The sequence below is a fragment of the Paroedura picta genome, chromosome 2 (genome assembly GCF_049243985.1).
Source record: "Paroedura picta isolate Pp20150507F chromosome 2, Ppicta_v3.0, whole genome shotgun sequence".
Lineage (NCBI taxonomy): Eukaryota > Metazoa > Chordata > Lepidosauria > Squamata > Gekkonidae > Paroedura > Paroedura picta.
Genome location: NC_135370.1, coordinates 165,565,630 through 165,587,867, shown reverse-complemented (window position 1 = coordinate 165,587,867; position 22,238 = coordinate 165,565,630). Strand labels below are relative to the sequence as shown.

At 45.6% G+C, this 22,238-nt stretch overlaps 1 protein-coding gene across 6 annotated transcripts in view; it reads right to left on the bottom strand.

The window, feature by feature from the left end:
• EML1 (EMAP like 1) overlaps positions 1-22,238 on the bottom strand; it is a 171,534-nt gene that overhangs the window by 131,620 nt on the left and 17,676 nt on the right. Inside the window, exon 1 of one of the 6 annotated variants that reach the window (XM_077323653.1) lies at positions 1,764-1,936. The exons of the other annotated variants lie outside the window; for them this stretch is intronic. Coding sequence (XP_077179768.1) covers positions 1,764-1,890 — 127 coding nt within the window. The 5' untranslated portion in view covers positions 1,891-1,936. Of the gene's footprint in view, positions 1-1,763; positions 1,937-22,238 lie in introns of those variants that run through there. 6 annotated transcript variants of the gene reach the window in all.

The window sequence follows — 22,238 nt, the reverse complement described above, 5'->3', positions numbered from 1 at the left end:
TATGGAGACAAGTCCATCTTATTAAGCAGCATTAAAACCATTTAATGGCATTAGAGCTTGGTTGGATTTATCAGCCCCCTTCACCCCCCCTACAAGCCACCTGTCCAACTTTTCTAATTATCCCGAAGGAGCAGGAAAGCTGCTTCTTGCCTTTAGTTCCAGCTCTTTTCTTTTCTTTCTTTTTTTTAAGGCTCCTTCCTCTGAAATGATAATACATAAAAGGAAAGAGCATTCAGGCTTCACCATCATGGCAAAGATTAGAAAATGTTATTAAGTGCCTCCCCGCCCCCTTTCCGGCTCTCCCTCTCCGCACCCAAGTCAGTTGTGGTGAGAGGGTAGGAGCTGGGGTGGGGGAATTTGGAGAGATTCCCACGGATGCTTGCATGCACAATCGTTTTTTTAAGGAGGTTTTCATGCACGTCGCTTGTTCTGAGAGGCTCCCTTGAGCTGCAGCTGGATCGCTAGAGAAGTTCCAGGCCAAGAGATCATCTTTGAGCAGAATGTCTTTGTAGATATTTTGGCACATGGAAATAATTGCTGCATAGCAACAGACAGAAATGTCCTAAGTCTTTAAAGGACCCTAGAACCCTGTTTTGCCCTGCCCCCGAGGGCCCAGGCTACCCAGTGCCATTGGGTCTCAGAAGTTAAGAAGGCTCAACTCTGGTAAGCACAAGAAGAAGAAGAAGAAGAAGAAGAAGAAGAAGAAGAAGAAGAAGAAGAAGAAGAAGAAGAAGATGAAGATGAAGATGAAGATGAAGATGAAGATGAAGATGAAGATGAAGAAGAAGAAGAAGAAGAAGAAGAAGAAGAAGAAGAAGAAGAAGAAGAAGAAGAAGAAGAAGAAGAAGAAGAAGAGTTGGTTCTTATATGCCGCTTTCCTCTACCCGAAGGAGTCTCAAAGCAGTTTACAGCCGCCTTCCTTTTCCCCTCCCCACAACAGACACCCTGTGAGGTGGGTGAGGCTGAGAGAGCCCTGATATCACTGCCCGGTCAGAACAGTTTTATCAGCGCTGTGGCGAGCCCAAGGTCACCCAGCTGGCTGCATGTGGGGGAGTGCAGAATCGAACCCGGCATGCCAGATTAGAAGTCCGCACTCCTAACCACTACACCAAACTGGGATGGGAGACCACCAGGGAAGTTCAGGGTCACTACACAGAGGGAGGCAATAGCAAATCACCACTGAATGTCTCTTGCTTTGAAATCCCTGATGGAGTCACTGTACACTGGCTGCAATTTGATGGTACTTTACACACACAGAGAATCTATTTTATGTCTCTCTCTTCAGTTCATTCTCTTTTCAAATTCTACACGACATACACCTGCAAACCAGTTTCCCATGCAGTATTTGAACGACATAATAGATCCGGGTGGGTAGCCACGTTGTTCTGAAGTAGCAGAACAGAATTCAAACCCAGAGGCACCTTTGAGACCAACAGAGTCTTCTTCAAGGCAGAAACTTTCGTGTGTTCATATCCGGAGAAATGTGCATGCTCAAGGAAGTTCATACCTTAAGTAAACCTCTGTTAGAAGGCACCATGGCACTCAGAATTTGCCGAACTACACAATGTTATCATCCGAGAATTACCACAATTAAAAGAGGCTGGCTTAAAAGCCTGAAGGCTGCAGTCCTAAGAACACTTCCCTGGGAGTAAGCCCCAGGTCTAAAAGGAGACTTTCTTCTGAGTAGACCAGCTAAGGCTTGCTCCCAAACAACTAACACATTCACGGATAGCAGACATATAGCAAAAGAAAGAAAGAGAGACCTGGACAGCATTCAGGTGCTCCAGCATGATCCACCTGGGCTGGCTCTTCGGGAATAGATCTCATACTCATTCCCAACGCTTCCAAGGCCGGAGGTGGGGGTTGTCCAAGATCTGAAGGCGTTTGCATGAGTGACTAGATAGACTCCGTTTCCCTTTGTGATGTTTTTGTAAAGGTGGCAATGATAGCAGACTGGAAAAACACACATGCACTCCAGATTAATTGAGCCTTCTTTAAACCAGAGCATTAGGGGATGTCGTAAGAAGAGCTTAGGATGCCAAGGTCATTGGGAAAGGAAAACACTTGTCCCTGTACTTGTCCTGCGATAAACCAATTTGTAAGATCAGGGATGATGCCTTGGCTGGGCTGCCTTGGTTAACTCTTAAAACTTCTAGGCCACAAGCTGGCACGGTTAAGGCTTTGCCCCATAAATGTAACTAAGATGAGACCGTCTTTCAAAGGAGAGATTTTATTATATATGTTTTAATTTGTTCGCTGACTAGGTGGCCCTTACAAGATTGGAAAGACAGAGTAAAAAGAAAAGCAAAATGAAATAAATAAATTCCCCTTAACTGTAGAGAATCCCCACAATTATCAGATGACATAGGGTTACCGACTTCAGATTGAGAAATTCCTGGAGATTCTTGGGGATTGAGACAGACTCAGTAGGGTATACGGCCTTAGTGTGCATCCCCCAAAATAACCATTTTCTCTGGGGAAACTGATCTATGTAGTCTGGACAGTTATGAATTTGGGAGATCTCCAGGCCCTACCTGGAGGCTGGCGTCCTATGAGTGAGGAAACGCTTGTTTACAGGCAGAGCTGCATTATTGGCATCTTTTTTCTAGAATTATGCACTTTACCTTGAATTTCCAACTGGCCTGGAAAAAAATAAATCCTGTCTCTTTAAGGGAGGCTTAACATATTGAAATAACTAGATGAATCTTTTCATTGCACAGAGATAAATAATGTCACCTGATAAACATTCCATTCAGCTTGTAACAAAGAAACAGGATCCCGCCCCCCCAGGCAACTCTATATACAAGACGTGGGGGGGGGAATTTCCTATTTTGTAGCCCCCCTCCCTGTCCAAAGTTGCCAGCTTTTTGAAGAAAAAACAGTTCTGTTCCTATAAGACAGGGGTAGTCAAACTGCGGCCTTCCAGATGTCCATGGACTACAATTCCCATGAGCCCCTCCCAACATTCACTGGCAGGGGCTCATGGGAATTGTAGTCCATGGACATCTGGAGGGCCGCAGTTTGACTACCCCTGCTAAGGAGCCAGCTTGTTGTAGTGGTTAAGAGTGGCCAACTCTAATCTGGAGACCAGGGTTTGATTCCCCACTCCTCCACATGCAGCCAACTGGGTGAGCTTGGTCTAGCAACAGCTCTATTACAATTGTCTCAAAGAGCAGTTCTTCCAGAGCTCTCTCAACCCCACCTACCTCACAAGGATGTGTTATGGAGAGATTGTAAGCCATGTTGAGACGCCTTTGGACAGTGAAAAGTGGGGTATAAAATCCAGCTCTTCTTCTTAATGAACAGGATGTTATTTACTAGGCAATATTTGCCTCCATGTAGGGATTCCAACCTCCAGGTGGGACTTGAGGATCCTCCACAATCATCTCTGGACTACAAAGATCAGTTCTGCTGGAGGAACCAGATGTTTTCAAAGGAGGACATTATGGCATTGTGCCCGCTGTGTCTTCCTCAGGCCCCATCCAAAAATCACCAAGATTTTCCCAGCCTGGATATGGCAAACCTAACCCCCCCCTTACATTGGCATGCTTTACAGAGCTGTTCTAAGGATTACAACAATGAGAACACAGAAATCCCTTGTCCATGGACACTGCGGTATGAATGAATTTCTACTCTGACTTTGACTCCCGATTAGGAGGGGGATAACCCTTCATATTTCTCCCTGATTGAACCATACTGGCCAACAGCATGCACTGTGATCCCTGAGGTTCAACACTTTCCTTCACCACAAAACTTTCAAAGTGCCTCAGGGAGGAAAATCTGAAGGAAGCTGTTCATTGCTTCTCTGTATGAGTCACTGTTCTGATGAAGAGGGTCCAGGAGAGTGCTCAGTAACTCATACAGAAACACAGAGCGTAGACTCCCCAGGGGCAGGAAATGCCTATACCATTTGGGGTAAATTACAGTCTGATTTCCCCGTGGGAAATACTGGTTTAAGCAGTTGTGTCGTTGCCCCTTTATCCATGACCATGGCTACGTCCTTATCAGTGTGTATTAGTATTTAATACGTGTGTATCATGTGTATATTTGCGAGCAGTATAATTCTGGAGAGGACGGAAACCAGCAGTATCACAGGAGTAACCTCCCTGAGCATCCGGGAACTGAGAGGAAGATTGTTCATATGAAAGTGTTGCGGGAACATTATGTGAATTGTCTCCTCCTAGCTTGCACTGTTTACATAAGTAGACCATTACTCCTAACTGTTAAATACTCAAAAAATGGGACAGTTGGAACAGATGACGCAGACTTTACTCATTGCCACCTCTGACTTGAGAGGATATCGTGTTCGCTCCAGCAGGCGAAGCTGTCAGGCGTGTTTACAGGGGAAATGAAATGATATCATCTTTTAGCAACTGGCAGTTGCAAATCCAGTGCTCTCTGGGAAGATTTAATGGATCAGGATGTTTTTGGGAGGCTGCGTGTTTACAGCTCACAAGAACTGGATCCAATAGAGAGCGTGGTTAGGAGTGTGGACTTCTAATCTGGCATGCCGGGTTCGATTCTGCGCTCCCCCACATGCAGCCAGTTGGGTGACCTTGGGCTCGCCATGGCACTGATAAAACTGTTCTGACCAAGCAGTGATATCAGGGCTCTCTCAGCCTCACCCACCCCACAGGGTGTCTGTCGTGGGGAGAGGAAAGGGAAGGCGACTGTAAGCCGCTTTGAGCCTCCTTTGGGTAGAGAAAAGCAGCATATAAGAACCAACTCTTCTTCTTCTTCTTCTTCTTCTTCTTCTTCTTCTTCTTCTTCTTCTTCTTCTTCTTCTTCTTCTTCTTCTTCTTCTTCTTCTTCGAGGCCCCAGTGAACACAGTGGCTCCCAGGTACATCCAGGGCCAGTTTATCCATGTAGCATGTGCTACAAGCCCCATGCTTTCAGGGGCCCCATGTGGTGACTCTCCCGCATGGATCGGGGCCATAGCTTGTCTCCTCCCCCCTTCCCCCTCTTTAATAAGGTGACCAGATTGTCCTACTTTTGGAGGGACATCTGGGGGTACCTGGCAAATTGTACTTACATTGAAATTTAAAAATATATATATTACAATACTATTTTTGAGTTCTATGCGTTCTATGAAACTTTTTGTTGCTCCATATAGACCAGATTTTTAATCAAGGAACCCCCCCCCCCCCCCGATCTATGTTCTATGTTACTTACCCGGTGATTTACCTCCATGCCATGAAAAGCTTGGAGGACCACAGGTTGACTACCCCTGCCCTAGAGGGAAGCTGGGGGTGGGGCACAAACCCTTTGGCAAATCACAAGAAACAAACGATCTACGACTAAAGCAACAATTAAAAAAGAAAACCAACAGGCATCAAGTGGCACCTCAGAGTCTAAGGAGATTTTCTTGCAACCAATGCTCAGCTTTGCCAAAAAGAAGAAGAAAAAGAATGAGAAGGGGTTCATTTAAAAGCCAAGGGTTACCTCTGGGAATTCTCATCTGAGCTACTCTAGGGACTTTTGGCTAAAAGCCAACTTAGCAACACCAGCAGGGAATAAATCTTAAACCTCTGTGGATTCAGCCTGAGTCGAGTCAGCTGGCCTGAGTCATGCTGCACCTATGCTAGAGCAGAAACGGGTGGCTGAGAGCAGGGTGCAGAGGAAAGGATGGTGGGATGTCCATTCCCCGCCCCCGCCCCCAAGGAATCAACCCCACATGACATCATGCAAGTTCAGACATTCCACAGGGATAAAGAACTTTCAGAAAAGGAGCTTTAGCCGTCTTCTCCTTCTACTAGAATACGCCCCGAAAATCTTAAGAGCAGGAGATAGCTAAATAGGACAATTGGGGTGAGTCGTATCACATTTACCAGTGCAGAAAACAAAGGTCAGTAATGGGATGTTTCATAAGGTGATCAGATTTTAACATTGGTAAAGCGGGACACCATTGACTGGGAGGGGTCTTGATTAAAAATTTGGTCTATGAGGAGCAATAAAATTTTTCATAGAACGCAAAAATAGTATTGTAATATATATATTTTTACTTGCAACGTAAGTACAATTTGCCAGGTGCCCCCAGATGTCCCTCCAAAAGTGGGACAATCTGGTCACCTTAATCTTTCGTTTTACAGGACACACCTCTTCATAATGATGGTGGGTCCCACTTTCCCCCTTTTGGAGAAATTCTGCTTACAGCCACAGAGCAGACCACCTTTTGCAACCTTTGTCTCGGTCATTCTCACAACAAAGGCACAAAAGGTTAATTTTTTAAAAGCTGCTATGCCATTTACCTAAGGTCGCCAACTTCCAGGTGCTGGCTGGAGATCTCCCAGGAATAAAACTGATCTCCGGGCAACAGAGATGAGTTCACCTGGGGGAAATGGCTGCTTTAGAAGATGGACTTTGTGGCATTATGCCCCACTGAATTCCCTTCCTCTCCCCAACCCCCACCCTTCTCAGGGTCCTTCTCCCCCACCCCTCCCAATTTTCCAGGTATTTCCCAACCTCTAGCTCACTGCACTTATGGAGCATTCTTCTGCAAGGTGATTAGTAGTTCGTCCACAACCGGGAAAAAAGATAATCTGCCTGTCCTACACTTGTTCAGCTTGATGGGAAGGAATCAACAGATTAACCTTTTCACAGCATGCAAATAAACATGATCTCCTGTAAATGCCTGCATATCAAACTGATGTTAAAGGTGCAACAAAAAGTCCCCGTGTGAATGGAGATGATAAATATTTATAACATTGTTCATGACGTGAAGAATATCAAGCACTTTTTCTCTTTCTCTCATAATAATCTAAATCTAAATACATAAAATAATATAATCTAAATAAATAAAAAAATCTAAATCTAAAATCTAAATCACTGGCAGTCTTCAAGCAAAGGTTGGATGCACATTTTTCTTGGATGCTTTAGTTTGCTTAGGGCTGATCCTGCTTTGAGCAGGGGGTTGGACTAGATGGCCTGTGTGGCCCCTTCCAACTCTAGGATTCTATGATTCTTCATTCAACAAGTAATTAAATTATGGGATTCACTGCCTGTGGGTGTCAGGATAGCCACAAGCATAGATGGCTTTATAAAGGGGAGACACAGATTCATGGAGAAGCAGCAGCAGCCACCCTTGACAAGCCCAAGGTCACCCAGCAGGCTGCGTGTGGAGGAGCGGGGAATTCAACCCGGCTCGCCAGATAAGAAGCCGCCACTCTTAACCTCTATACCATTCTGACACGTCCATTAGTAACTACTAGCTGTGATGAGTAAAAGGAAGCTCCATATTCAAGGGCCTTAAACCTCTGAATACCCTTTCCAGAAGGCAACAATGAGGGGAAAACCTTGGCCCTCATGCTAGCTAGCTTGCCCTCCAGAGCAATTGGCTGGCCAGTGTGTGAGACAGGATGCCTGATTGGTCTGATTTAGCAGGGATCATGTCTAACTGTGCCACAAGTGCAGGAATTGGTGTTGTTGTTATGTGCGAAGTCGTGTCCGACCCATCGCGACCCCATGGACAATGATCCTCCAGGCCTTCCTGTCCTCTACCATTCCCTGGAGTCCTTTTAAGTTTGCACCTACTGCTTCAGTGACTCCATCCATCCACCTCATTCTCTGTCGTCCCCTTCTTCTTTTGCCCCAGCTATCACTCCCAGCATTAGGCTCTTCTCCAGGGAGTCCTTCCTTCTCATGAGGTGGCCAAAGTATTTGAGTTTCATCTTCAGGATCTGGCCTTCTAAAGAGCAGTCAGGGCTGATCTCCTCTAGGACTGACCGGTTTGTTCGCCTTGCAGTCCAAGGGACTCGCAAGAGTCTTCTCCAGCACCAGAGTTCAAAAGCCTCAATTCTTTGACGCTCGGCCTTCCTTATGGTCCAACCTTCGCAGCCATACATTGCAACTGGGAATACCATAGCCTTGACTAAACGCACTTTTGTTGGTAGGGTGATGTCTCTGCTTTTTAGGATGCTGTCTAGATTTGCCATAGCTTTCCTCCCTAGGAGCAAGCGTCTTTTAATTTCTTTGCTGCAGTCCCCATCTGCAGTGATCTTGGAGCCGAGGAAAATAAAATCTGTCACTATCTCCATTTCTTCCCCATCTATTTGCCAGGAATTGAGAGGGCCAGCTGCCATGATCTTTGTTTTCTTGATGTTGAGTTTCAAGCCAACTTTTGCACTCTCCTCCTTCACCCGCATCAACAGGCTCTTTAGTTCCTCTTCACTTTCTGCCATTAGAGTGGTATCATCTGCATATCTGAGGTTGTTGATATTTCTCCCTGCAATCTTGATCCCAATTGGTGACTCCTCTAATCCCGCCTTTCTCATGATGTGCTCCGCATACAAGTTAAATAGGCAAGGCGACAGTATACAGCCTTGCTGAACTCCTTTCTCAATTTTGAACCAATCCGTGATTCCATGTTCAGTTCTCACTGTTGCTTCTTGACCTGCATATAAATTTCTCAAGAGACAAATAAGATGCTCTGGTATTCCCATATCTTTAAGAACTTGCCACAATTTGTTGTGCTCCACACAATCAAAGGCTTTAGCATAGTCAATGAAGCAGAAGTAGACGTTCTTCTGGTACTCCCTAGCTTTCTCCATGATCCAGCGTATGTTGGCAATTTGATCTCTAGTTCCTCTGCCTCTTCGAAATCCTGCCTGTACTTCTGGAAGTTCTCGGTCCACATATTGCTGGAGCCTAGCTTGTAGGATTTTGAGCATAACTTTGCTAGCATGAGAAATTAGTGCGATGGTGCGGTAGTTTGAACATTCTTTGGCATTGCCCATCTTTGGGATTGGAATGTAAACTGACCTTTTCCAATCCTGTGGCCATTGTTGAGTTTTCCAAATTTGCTGGCATATTGAGTGTAGCACTTTTACTGCATCGTCCTTTAAGATTTTGAATAGTTCAACTGGAATGCTGTCACTACCACTAGCTTTATTGTTGCTCAGACTTCCTAAGGCCCATTTGACTTCACATTCCAGGATGTCTGGCTCCAGGTCAGTAACTACCCCATTGTGGTCATCAGGGATGTTAAGCTCGCTCTTGTATAGTTCTTCTGTATAATTTTGCCACCTTTGTTTGATCTCTTCTGCTTCTGTGAGGTCCCTACCATTTTGGTCCCTTATCATACCCATCTTTGCATGAAACGTTCTCTTCATATCTCCAATTTTCTTGAAAAGATCTCTGGTCCTCCCCATTCTATTGTTTTCTTCTATTTGTTTGCACTGTTCATTTAAGAAGGCATTCTTATCTTACTGCATCATCCTTTAAGATTTTGAATAGTTCTACTGGAATGCTGTCACCACCACTAGCTTTATTGTTGGCAGGAATTGGTATTATTAGGCATATATAGGAGGCTCCCACTGAAAATGGCTGCTCCATGTCAAATTATTCCTCTGACCCCAAGCATGGGGGGTCCCTAACCTTTCTTGTGCCTGTGGGCACATTTGGAATTCTGGCGTAGCATGGGGTCATGAGAGCTACAAAATGGCTGTCATGAAGAGACTGCTGTGGGAGGCAGAGCCAGCCAGAAAAAGACTTCCACAGACTAACTCCAGTAACCCAATATAGTGCTGTGGTAGCAGCGGCAACCAAAGTCACGTTGAAAAAACTTTGCAAAGCCAGTCAAATCACCAATAGTCAATCGGCAAAAGCCATACCTGGCCCCATCCACTTCCTTAAAAATACCTGGAGGGTACCTGTCAAGGGCAGACAGACTAACAACTTGCTTCTGGATTAATAGAAAGCTTTATTGATAGCAGTTCAGCAAACCTCAACGATCCTAGTTGATTCTGTTCAATACATGTCAAACAAGCACTTTTACTCTTTCCCTTTCCTGCCCAAAGTTGCACAGTTCCCAGGGAGTAGGAGCCCCCCTCCCACAGGTGCCAGCCTGGGCGCCATTCCAAACGATAGTTAGGCCATCGTGGCCTTGGGTGTTAGACAGTTCCTCTCCTACAGATAACGCAGCAGCCCAACAGAAATATGTGCAGAGACTAAATCACGGCAAAGCAGACAGCTCAGGGCTATACAAAAGTTCCCAAAACAGCACGCATTATTCCAAGATGGAGTCACACAGGTCAAACACAAATCACGGCAGGAGTCAGAGCATCAAATCCTGACAGTACCCTAAACGGTGTTGAGGCCCCTTGCTGTGGTGCAGAGCATCTGCTAGTGCAGACCAGCCTTTTTCAACCTTTTGACTGTGAAGGAGCCCCCGAAATAATCGTTCGGGGTGCAAGGATCCCCAGAAGTGATGTCAGCTGGTCACGCCTCCTGGCCGCACCCCTTGGGAGTGACATGCCACTATTAGTGATATCACCACACACACCTTTTGCTCCTTTACTATCACGGCAGCTCTGCCTCATGTAGGCTGGAAGGAAGGGCAGGAGCTGAGAAGACAGCCCAGAGCTCCATACCAGGCCACAACCAACTCCGTCATTTTGATTTTTAAATCCATGGCCTACCCACCAAGCCCTCTGGGCAGAGGCAGCCCATTCCGAAGAAGAAGAAGAGTTGACTCATATTCCACTTTTCTCCACCAGGAGTCAAGCTGGCTTACAGTCGCCTTCCCTTTCCTCTCCCCACAACAGACACCCTGTGGGGTAGGTGGGGCTGAGAGAGCCCTAATATCCCTGCTCGGTCAGAACAGCTTTATCAGTGCCGTGGCGAGCCCAAGGTCTCCCAGCTGGCTGCATGTGGGGAGCGGGGAATCAAACCCAGTGCACTAGATTAGAAGTCCACGTTCCTAACCACTACATGAAGCTGGCTTGTGGCCAAGTCCATTTAGGTAGGAGAGGAAAGGCTGTGGACCCCCTCCGGAGCTCCCGTGGACCCCAGGGATATCATGGACCCCTGGCTGCGAATACCTGTTGTAGACCCAGGGTAGTAAAACAATGTCATATAATGATGCCAGAAAACGAAGCTGTCTTTTACGGCACCAGCCCTTCCTTCCATGGGCCACTCTCCTGTCGTGTCTGATTAAAATAGATTCCTTCTGATTCATCTTCCATCCTAACCTTCTGGGTGCGCTCCCATCACTCTTGTTTTCTCTGTTATGGCAATTGGCTTTTTAACGGCTCCTTGGTCATTAGCACCCAATATGCGATTGTTTTTGTTCTGTTTTTGTTGTCCTTGTTGCACCGACACGAGTAAAGCTACCTTAAGCAAACAAGGTTTATTAGGTTTGTAAGTGATAACAATACTACTGAGAGGCTGGAAGCAAACACTCCCATGTGCCCATTCCAATACTCCTGGATTACTGATTCCAGCTGCAGTTCAAGAAACAAACATTTCTTTACACAACAACAAAACAATTCATTTGATATTTGTCCCACAAGCACCCTTCCTCCAAATAGAAGCACCTGTGATGTTGCTGACATTCTTGGCATGCTAAACATTGTACGTAAGTTGGCAAGATATGCTCCTGGGGGAGGATCTTTTTTCTAACACCTTGCAAGGAAGATGGATTCGGTTTCATCCCCCCCCCCCCAATCATCCTTCACAATAGCCGCAATAGTTCCAAGGTACTTCTTTAGTCTGTTTCCCAGAACAGAATGAAGAAACACAGCAATTTTTTGCTGCATTGAGTATGAAAAGCATTTCGCTGGCCAGTTGCAATGTGTTAAACCAAATTATTTCAGCTTTGGAGCCCAGTCCACAAACAAGATGGGCACAGAGCGACAAGAGCGACAATATGGAGCGACAATATGGAGTAGTGGTCAGAGCATTATTTCTTGATTGCAACCGTAAGGCCAGCCAGAAACAATCAACAAATCATAACAGGTATTCAGAACTGCTGGGAGCACGTAGGGGGCACTTGGAGGTTTGCTACTTTATGCAACCCCTTCCTTCCTTCCTTCCTTCCTTCCTTCCTTCCTTCCTTCCTTCCTTCCTTCCTTCCTCCCTCCCGAATGGGTGAGAGTTAATTAATTTTATTGGGTGATATGACCATATATGGTCATGTCGGCCAGCCCCCCCCCAAAAAAAATGGCCAGTAAAGGGCCTGGAGGGGGTGGGAAGGGGAGGGGCCCCGGGTGGGCGTGTCCACAGCTTTGCTTCCCAACCATATTCTGCACAGTCACACCGCTAATGTGGTTTCTCAAAGTCTGAAGAATGTTTCAGGGGTTTCTCAATGGTAAAAAGGTTGAGAAAGGCTATTTACACAAGCAAGTTCTTTCTCATGCCAATTGCCAAAGAGCTGGGTGGTGTTTTCTGTGTGTGGTGCCAGTGCTTATGTATCTATTATCATGGCATTTATAAAAGGAAAGAAGTCATACAAACTGGCAAGCCAGGAGGAGCAGGGTATAAATTGAAACATGAGTCGGCACGCTGGGAGGGGCGGGGTTTAAATCAATCAATCTGTCAATAAAATAAAACCATAACCTATATGTGAACCAGTCATGAAGGCTGTCTTTGAATACACATGCAATTGCCTGAGCTATAGCCTGCAGTTAGTTACAAAGATTTGGAGAGAATATTTCAGAGTTGCCGCCAAAGCCTCTTCCGTTGGCTGCTTTCTCTTTCTTCCATCCCTGCCTTGCTGCTGTCGGTGCCTTCAAGTGAGTAAGGAAAAATAAGGAACAAATGTTTTCATTCTACTGACATTTGCTAATTGTTACCAAGCCGCTAAAACTCAGGGGCTCGTAACAGGGGGGCTTAGAAAGGCATTATCGGCCTACAAAAGAATGTATCCAAAAGTCCTGAAAAATTCTATAAACCCTTGTGAAAACCCACTTGATTTTTCATGGCTGCTGCCAGTTTAAGTTCTTGACTCCACTTTGGACAGTTACCATTTGTATGAGGCTAGGAATGTTTCCTTCTCTTTTATAACCATCTTAGGGCATGACTACTCCCTGTAACTGAACCTCCGTCCCAGACATTCTAAACATCCCGATCTGATAATTTTCTTTTGCAACCTGACAGAACTGCAGTTTCCTTTGCTTCCTTGGAAGCTACACCAGCCACGCCACTTTGCCACCGATTTCACATTTGCAAATATAGATAGGCACATCTCTAACCCTCCCACCAAAGCCCCTTGTGTGGATTCTGCAGAGCAGAGCAACCTGAATTACAAGTCCAGAACAAGCCCGACAAAAATCACACAGTTCTCCCTTGTAAACAGCAAACTATGCAAATGTATACAATGCTAATGGTTTATTATTTATTTATTTAATTTATATGTATCCAGCCTTTCTCCTCGATGGGGACACAAAGTAGCTTGCAATATTCTTCTCTCTTTTGTTTTAATCATACAATAACCCTGTGAGGTAGGTTTGGTGGAGATGGCCCAAGGTCACTCGCCAAACTTCCATGGCATGTGTGGGGATTCGAATCTGGATCTCCTAGTTCCTCATCAGAGACTATTAACTGTTGCACCACACTGGCGATCAGCAGCTGCCCATAACTGAGCAAGGTCAGGAAGGTTGCCCCTGCATGCAATTAGAATCATAGTATCATAGAGTTGGAAGGGGCCATACAGGCCATCTAGTCCAATCCCCTGCTCAATGCAGGATCAGCCTCAAGCATCCAGGAAAAGGATCCATCCTGCCACTGCTTGAAGACTGCCAGTGAGGGGGAGCACACCACCCCTTTAGGCAGCCAATTCCACCGCTGAACTACTCTTGAGTGAGAAATTTCCCCCCCCCCTGATATTGTTCTATACGTAGTTTAAACCCAATACTGCGGGTTCTCTCCTATGTATTCCATAGAATAGAGGTAGTCAACCTGTGGTCCTCCAGATGTCCATGGACTACAATTCCCATGTGCCCCTGCCAGTGTTTGCTGGCAGGGGCTCATGGGAATTGTAGTCCATGGACATCTGGAGGGCCACAGGTTGACTACCCCTGCCATAGAACATGTAAAAATCAACTGTCCAGAAGGCCATTTCTGTGAAGGAGATGTTACTATAATTTTTAGTGTCTGCCGAAAGTCTGTAAATGTTTTGATGTGTTGACTGCCAGCCTTATCCTTTATTTGGCCACTTTTGATAACTACAAGATGCTGCGCTCTTTTAAAACGAAAATTCTCCCACCACTACTTCTAGCAGAGTTGGCCAACCCTCCTCTAGGATCTTGGAGGCCCTAGTTGAAGGTAACATGAGAACCACTCAATATATGCATCAAGAAAAATCAGGACTAAAACGGTGCATGGATTGTAAATATGTTCACAGTAGCATGTGAGCAGACTTCCCACTCTCTGTTTCATAGGAGAATCTACAGACCCATTTACGATCACAAGCTCCTTGAAGGAAGCACTAGATAACAATGTCATGGACGCGTAGCTGGATAGACAGATCGTTTTTACTTTAAGGGCTTTTTCATGAGGGAATCTTGCCATAGGTTTGTAACCCGCCAGGAGCCGGTCTTGGGAGTGGCAGGAAATAAATCAAAGAAATAAATCTATAAATAAATAAATAAAATAGGCTGTACGGGTGCTGTCAGCGAACAATTAGCAGAACCTGGCAAACTTCCTGCTTCTTAAAAAAAAGTATGTTTTCCTTTCATTTGGGACATGTCTGCAAAGTGCCCTGATCTAGCAGTAAAGCATGCATGTGAAATAAATAAAACATGCAGTGTGATTCATTTCCTACAGAAACCTGTTAGAAAGAGGATCTTTCCCCCTATTTCCCTTTCTGTCAAGGCAGGCTGATCCAGCCATGAAGCTTATTATAAGCTCTGGAGTTTTTCTTCCCTCACAAACTCCTTTCTTTCCATTTCTTTTCCCACAGACTCTGTTCTAAATTATACACTTCCAGGTGGACTTTTGAACCCACAATTGATAGAGTTTGGAAATTAGACCTAATGAGAGCTCTCCTCTCAATAACATTAAATAATATACGTTAAATGGGTGTAATTAGAGAGTTCCATTTCCCTTCTGGGAAGTAAGAGTGAAATAAAGAGCCCACTTTCATTTCACCATTGTGGGTTTTTCGGTTGTCACCAGATCCCTTGATAGAATTATAGGTTTATAATATACTGTCAGAGAAACATTAGCTCTTTAGGAGCAGAGTTAATAGTCGGGAAAGACTGTAATGGGTGGAAGCCTTTTCTCTGGTATTCATTCATAGCTTAAAGTTATTTTCATGCCCACTTCTCATAAATGTTCAGACATCTCAGTCTGGCTACGATCAACAACATTGCTATGAAGGTTTTGCGTTCTAATACTTGCCTTTATATTACATTACATCCTCATTCATAAAGGCATCAGAAAAATCACATTTTTCACCCATTGGTAGCCTGGGCTCAGACTGTTTGCTTAATTATGAACTCCTGGGATACTCCTGGCCAAGCCCAGATCCAGTCCCCATAGGAGCACATAGTTCCCTGGCCACAGGATAAGAGCAGCAAACTCTAATCTGGAGAACTGGGTTTGATTCCACCACATGAAGCCTGCTGGGTGATCTTGGGTCAGTCACCGTTCTCTCAGAACTGTCTCTCCGCAACAAGGTGACTGCTGTAGGGAGAGGAAGGGAACTGTAAGCTGTTTTGGGACTCCTTTCGGTAACCTGTTGGATAATCCAGGCAAACCCGGTAGCCAAGCCGGATCAGCCCTGGCTCGCACTTGGAAGGACAACCTCCAAGGGATACCAGGATCATGACGCAGAGGCAGGCCATGGTAAGCTACCTCTGAAGGTCTCTTGCTTGGCAGCCGGACAATCTTAGGATCTCCCTGATGTATTATACACATGCCATATGATAAACGAACAAACAATTCTTAAGGTAGAGAACAGAAGGGTATAAAATCATCTTCAGTCCCCTCTTGACCTGAATGCTTACTGGATGCTATTACTCTGCAGTGACAGGGGCGAGAGAACAACAAGATCTGTGTACATTGTATAGTAGATGCTCCATGGGACTAAGCATGTCCAATTTTATATTGGGTTGCCTTTAGGCCAGCACCTTCCATGCATCTGTTCTGACAAGTCCATGAAAACAGTTCTGCAGCTGCTCGACAACATCTGCCAGAAGGAAGAAAATCAGTGTGGGGCCCGCCCATATTCCAGTTAATTATGTTCATCCACTTATTCCTATCTGCAGCCTGCATCAAGGCAGGGAACTCAAAGATTGTGGGTCACCGTGTTGGTCTGAAGAAGCATGAGACACATGAGAATACACTCAGGCACAGAGAGGGCTTCTACAAGGCTGTCCTTTTGAAGAATAAATATTTCTTTAATCTGGGCCAGTGGTTTTAGACTGCCCTAGTCCATTCCAGGCTTTAGTTAGGACAAGACTAGAAGGGGAAAGGAAGTTGTTGTCACTGCAGCTTAACACATAGAGCCAGAGGCTGCAAATGGCAGGACAACTCGCAAATGAAGCTTCCTTATACTGAATCAGGCCACTGGTTAGGGCTGCTAGCTATGGGTTGGGAAAGGCCTAGATACTTTGGGGATGGAGGGTGGGATTTGTGGCGGGGAGCGACCTTAGTGGAGTATAACTCTCCAAAGCAGCCATTTTCTCCAGCGTGACTGATCTATCTCCTGGAGATGAGCTATAATTCCAGGTTCCACCTGGAGGCAGGCATCTCTGCCCTTGGTCCATCATGGTCTGAGGCCAGAAGTCCCACCAGAAACCTCTAGCTTCTCTACCCGACCCCACCTGGCTGAAAATCTGCACTGTAGTTCTGAACACGCCCCCCCCCCCAAAGAAAGCACAATGTCCTGCATAAAGTAGGGGGTTGGACTAGATGGCCCAGGAGATCCCTTCCAACTCTATGATTCTATGAATATTTTAACATTCTATAATGTATCATGGGATTGATTTAAATAGTTATTAACTTTGAGATTTATACAAGGATGTTGCCTATTATGTAAATGTGTAATCTGAGTTTCCAAAGACAGGGTGGAATATAAATCCCCAAATAAATATACACTGTGTATGCTGACTATTAGCAGCTTGCAGGTGGTGGCCTTTCATAACAGTGATTATCTGATCCTTTTTTAATAGCAAGCGGTGGTGACTGAACTTGTAAAGACTTGTAGCAGCTTTCCAAGGTCTCACGTAGAGGTCTTTTCTGTCATCTGCTACCTGTTCCTTTCACCGGGAGATGCTGGGGATTGAACTTAGAACCTTCTGCATGCAAAGCAGATACTCTACTGAGGCCTTGAGTTATTAAATTGTGCTCCTGTTTAAAATAATGCTGCCTCCTTTTCCTGATGACAACGATATAGGCTAGATATCAGGAAAAATACAACGATACAGGCTAGATATCAGGAAAAAAAATTTCACAGTCAGTGTAGTTCAGCAGTGGAATAGGCTGCCTAAGGAGGTGGTGAGCTCCCCCTCACTGGGAGTCTTCAAGCAAAGGTTGGATACACACTTTTCTTGGATGCTTTAGGATGCTTTGGGCTGATCCTGCGTTGAGCAGGGGGTTGGACTAGATGGCCTGTATGGCCCCTTTCAACTCTATGATTCTATGATTCTATGATTCTATGACTAGCTTTAAAGGCACAATAGTTACCAAACAACATAAATTTGCAATTATGGGTCACTGTACCAAAATGTTTGGGAGCCACGGATCTAAAGTAGAAAAGAGCAAGAGTCCTTAAAGACTAACAACATTTGTGGCAGAGTAGGAGCTTTCGTGAATCACTACAAAGGGAATGACAGAAGCCAAAAACCGTAGCCAGGTTTCCCAAGCAGCGAGATCCTCAGGACACATGTTTGTCTTCTGTCCTTTGTAAGTACCATGCACATGGGTACAGAGAGAATATTAGTTTCTGATCAACGCAACTTTACCTGCAGGAACCAGATACAATTCCATTGTGTTATTTAACAGATGAGCCACAAACTGCAAATGAACTATTAAAATGGCTACTGTTAACCAGCACAGCGCACCTCACAGAAGCAAATTCTCTTGAATGTGAAAAAGGCCTCATTTATGAAAGGGGTTGTCAGACTCCTTGCGTTAAACTAGTTTCACACATTACAGGAGAGGACAAGTGCAAGAAAGCTGGAATGTAAGGATTGGCTGCTGTGTGGGATGCAACTGAGAAGGGGACCAGGAGGACTTCCCAAAACGACACCCACCTCTGCACAATATGCCACTCAGCTCATCCACCCACATGGTCTCCATCACTCACTGGGTCCACACCTGGACCTCCCCCTGTTTTGAATTTCACTGTAGCATGCAGAGACATCTAGTGGCCGAAGAAAGCACACTAAGTAACTTCTAATAGATAGAGAGGCGAAACAACCACAGTGGCTTGTTCTAGCCCAGTGGTTCTCAACCTTCCTCATGCCGCGACCCTTTAATACAGTTCCTCATGTTGTGGTGACTCCCAACCATAAAATTATGCAAGGGTTCTTTCACAGAAATTAAACTGAAACTGCTTTGCATTGTACCTTTCCCCTATGGAACATGGATCTAGCCTCCCTCCCCCCGCCTTTTCCCTCTTTAAGAACATGACACCCCTTTCTACTGGGGGGGGGTGTCTGCCCCCCCCCGCAAGTGCACTCTGCTAAGGCCCTGTGTATCCTTAAACTGTCTCTGGTGCTTTGGGCCCCACAAAGCCTTAAACCACTCCTGGCAGGGCCCCCTCACTTTCAATCTTTTGGAGACCTTTGAAGACAGTTTTATTTAGGACTGCATGTGACTTATTTAGTTTTTTTTTTTTTTTTAAGAAATTGATATTCCTAATTATGAGTTTAAATTGTTCTTTCATGTATTTTTTGGGGGTTGTTTTATTTACATCTATTGAGGCTGGGAGTTCAATCTCAGCAGCCGGCTCAAGGTGGACTCAGCCTTCCATCCTTCCGAGGTTGGTAAAATGAGGACCCAGCTTACTGGGGGGTAAACGGTAATGACTGGGGAAGGCACTGGCAAACCACTCTGAATTGAGTCTGCCATGAAAACACTAGAGGGCATTACCCCAATGACCCGGTGCTTGCACAGGGGATACCTTTACCTTTTATTTACATTGTAAGCCGCTTTGAGCTCCTAAACATTTCTATGTATGGAGCTCCCCACGCCTCATTAAGGAGCACCCTCCACAGAGTGCGCATGACGCTGGAGAAGGCTCTGGTTGATGCCAGGTAGACCACTTTAGGAAGGGGAGGGGCTGTTGCTCAGTGGTAGAGCCTGTGCTTGGCATGCAGAAGATCTCAATCTCTAGCATCTCCAGTTAAAAGGTTCAGTTAGTAGGTGATGCAAAAGACTCTGCCTGAGAAACTGGAGAGTCACCTCCACTCTGAGTAGACAATACAGACCTTGATGGATCAAGGGTCTGATTCAGCAGAAGGCAACATTATTGGTTCCTATGTCCACCAGTAGGAGGCAGCCTGAGGAATGCTTTGATACCCAGAGAAGAGATGGTGCTTTAGATATGGAGGTCTTCAGCCAACACCTAGACTTGGGAGCAAAACAGCAGTCAAAGATGGCTTTCATTGCTTGCCTCTGTGTTGTGATCCTGGTATGACTTGGAGGTCTCCAATCCAACTACTAGCCAGGGCCAACCCAGCTTGGCTTCCAAGATCTTACAAGATTGGGCTTGCCTGGGCCCTCCATTTGCTCAAAGCATACCCAAAGCAAACCAACCCCAATGAAGAAAAGTGGATTTGATGTATCCGATACATTTTAAAAGCACGGATCTGCGTGGCCAGATCAGCTGTGTCTAAGAGAGGTGAGAGCTGGTGTGACGGATGCCCACGATAGAAGGCATTCTTGGCCACCAGCTGATGACGGGAGCTCTGACTCTCAAAAGCTCATACCCTAAACCCTGTTGATCTTTAAGGTGCTAGTGGACTTGTATCTTGCTCTTCTGCTATAGGTCAGCATGGCTATATTCCTGAAGCTACACCTCTATGCTTTTTGAGCCGGGCCTGTGAGCAACATCAAGCTCTTAACCTGCTCTACAGGTGCCAACTCATCCACTACAAGTGGATCCAATCCCTCTCAAATTTATGTGTTTCCCTAACTGTGTGTTGCAAAATTCTGGGATGGGTTTTTACCCCAGAATTTCCTTTCCTTTCTTAGGAGAGAGAAAAAGGAAACAAAAAACAAAAAACAGAACTCCAGTGGCTCTCTAACAGGATTGTCAGGTCTGGGTCGGGAAATATCTGGAGACTTTGTGGGTGGGGCCAGGAATGGGTGGGATTAGGGGGGGAGGGGGGGAACCTTGGTGGAGGATAATGCTATGGAGTCCACCCTCCAAAGCAGCCATTTTCTCCAGGGAACTTCTTTCTGTCGTCTGGAGATGCATTACAATTCCAGGGGATCCCTAGGTCCCACCTGGGGATTAGCATCCTTACTAAAGACTAACAAAATTTATTCCTGTTTAAAACTTTTAAGGAGAAGGGCCTTTTCATTGATCAAGAAGCTCTCAGATATTCATATGACCCAAAACGTTACCCTTTTCCTACTGTTAAAGAACAGAACTCCTGCAGCTCCATCCCTTTGAACAGTCTGGAAATCTTCAATCAGGTAGCATCTCGGAGCTGCTTTTCTTGTGCATATGGAGAGGGGGTTAAAAAAAGCCCTCTCTCAAGTCCTTCTGTAGCCGATGCAGGCAACGTAGCATGAATCTGAATGCTCTGTGATCTTTTGTTGTTTGCGGCATCTGCGGATCATAAGGGGTGCTCTTCAAACTGCTTTGTACGCAGTGAGGGTGTATTTCCTGACAAGCTCTCATTGATGTGTCTCAGCAGGACCATTCTCTTAACTCTGTTGCAAGCCCCATTTGGATAATGTTATTCCTGCACACACATTCCTTTGTCCAAGGACTGTTACCTGATTTTCATCATCTGCGGCCCTGCGGCCCAGGGGGTTGCTGTCACTTTTATAATCCTGGTCGGTTTAAAAGGCAACCTTGGATGATTGGTACCTTACAGACTTTTGTGTTGATACGGTAAGGGAGAGGAATGCAAAAGAACCCTTCTTGCTTGCCATTTCTGATTAAAACTGCCTTTCGTTGCAGTAGGAGCGGTGCTCAGTGTCCTTCCCCTCTGTTTTGAGAACAGCGATGCTAAAACATCACAATAGGTTTGTACCTGTTTAGGGTTGCCACATCTTCAGCATCCCAGAGTCTGACACTATAGCTAGGTCAGGCCAGAGGAACTCTGGGCAATCCATGATAGGATCTGTTAGTAATTTGTTTCTTAAATTCACTCATCAGAGGTGTAAGGGTCTCAGCTGATTAGGAACTATGAGGTAGGGGGGTTTATCTCATATCCTTTTCCCCAATTGAAACGGCTCTGATCCTGGAACCAATTTAAAAAATCAGGACAGCCCTAGGAGCTGGTGGCAGCAGAAAATGCTATCAAGTTGCAATTGAGTTATGATGACCCCATAGGATTTTTAAGGCAAGAGATGTTCAGAGGTGGTTTGCTGTTGTGTCTGTGGACACACCTTGAGCTCAAGACAGAAACGGAGATCTTGAACCATTGCCAGGGATTCGTTGGCTCCCACTCTGCAGCCAGTCATCGAACACAGATATGGACCAATGGCCTCCATTAGCAGCCAGTCATGTGTCTTGGTGGGAGGCTTCATATGTTCCACAGTTCAGGTTGTTGGTGTTCAGTGTTTTCCGGTTCCAGTAAAGTTGTAGTTTGTTCAAGCTGAGTGTCGTTGTCTTACTGAACCCACGGATTTAATATTTGCCATAGTCTGGCTCTGCACCATGATCCTGGACTTCCCTGGGGGTCTCCTTTCCAAACATTAACCAGCGCTGACCCCACTTACCTTCCAACATCTGATGAGATTGTAGCCTGAGACACTCAAGTCAGGGTATTGCCCCAAACTCTCTATTTAACGTGTTGTTATAAAAGCCTGTGTATTATTTCATAGCACAAAGAACAGCTAGAACCGAGTCCAGTGGCACCTTAGCAACCAACCTAATAAAGGTATCCCCTGTGCAAGCACCGAGTCATGTCTGACCCTTGGGGTGACGCCCTCTAGCGTTTTCATGGCAGACTCAATACGGGGTGGTTTGCCAGTGCCTTCCCCAGTCCTAATAGTGGGGGTCAAAGCCTCTTTCATCACAGACCTCTCCCCTCCCAAATGAGGGTATGAACGGCCAGTGGAGATCCAGGCCCTGACAGAGCAGCCAAAGTTCCACAGGGCCTGTAAAATGGCGCTCTTTCACCAGGCCTAGGGCTGAGGCCAGGCCAGCTCAGAAATACTGTGAGCCTTTCTCCTCTCCTCTGTATATTCTCCCCTCACCCCATATGAGACTCCCTGTATAGAGGACATTTTACTATCCTGATTACTGAAATTGCCAGCTAAATTGTGCTGGCTACAGAACTTACGGTATCTTGTTATATTTTAGAGTTTTTAAATACCTCTGTGGTGTCCC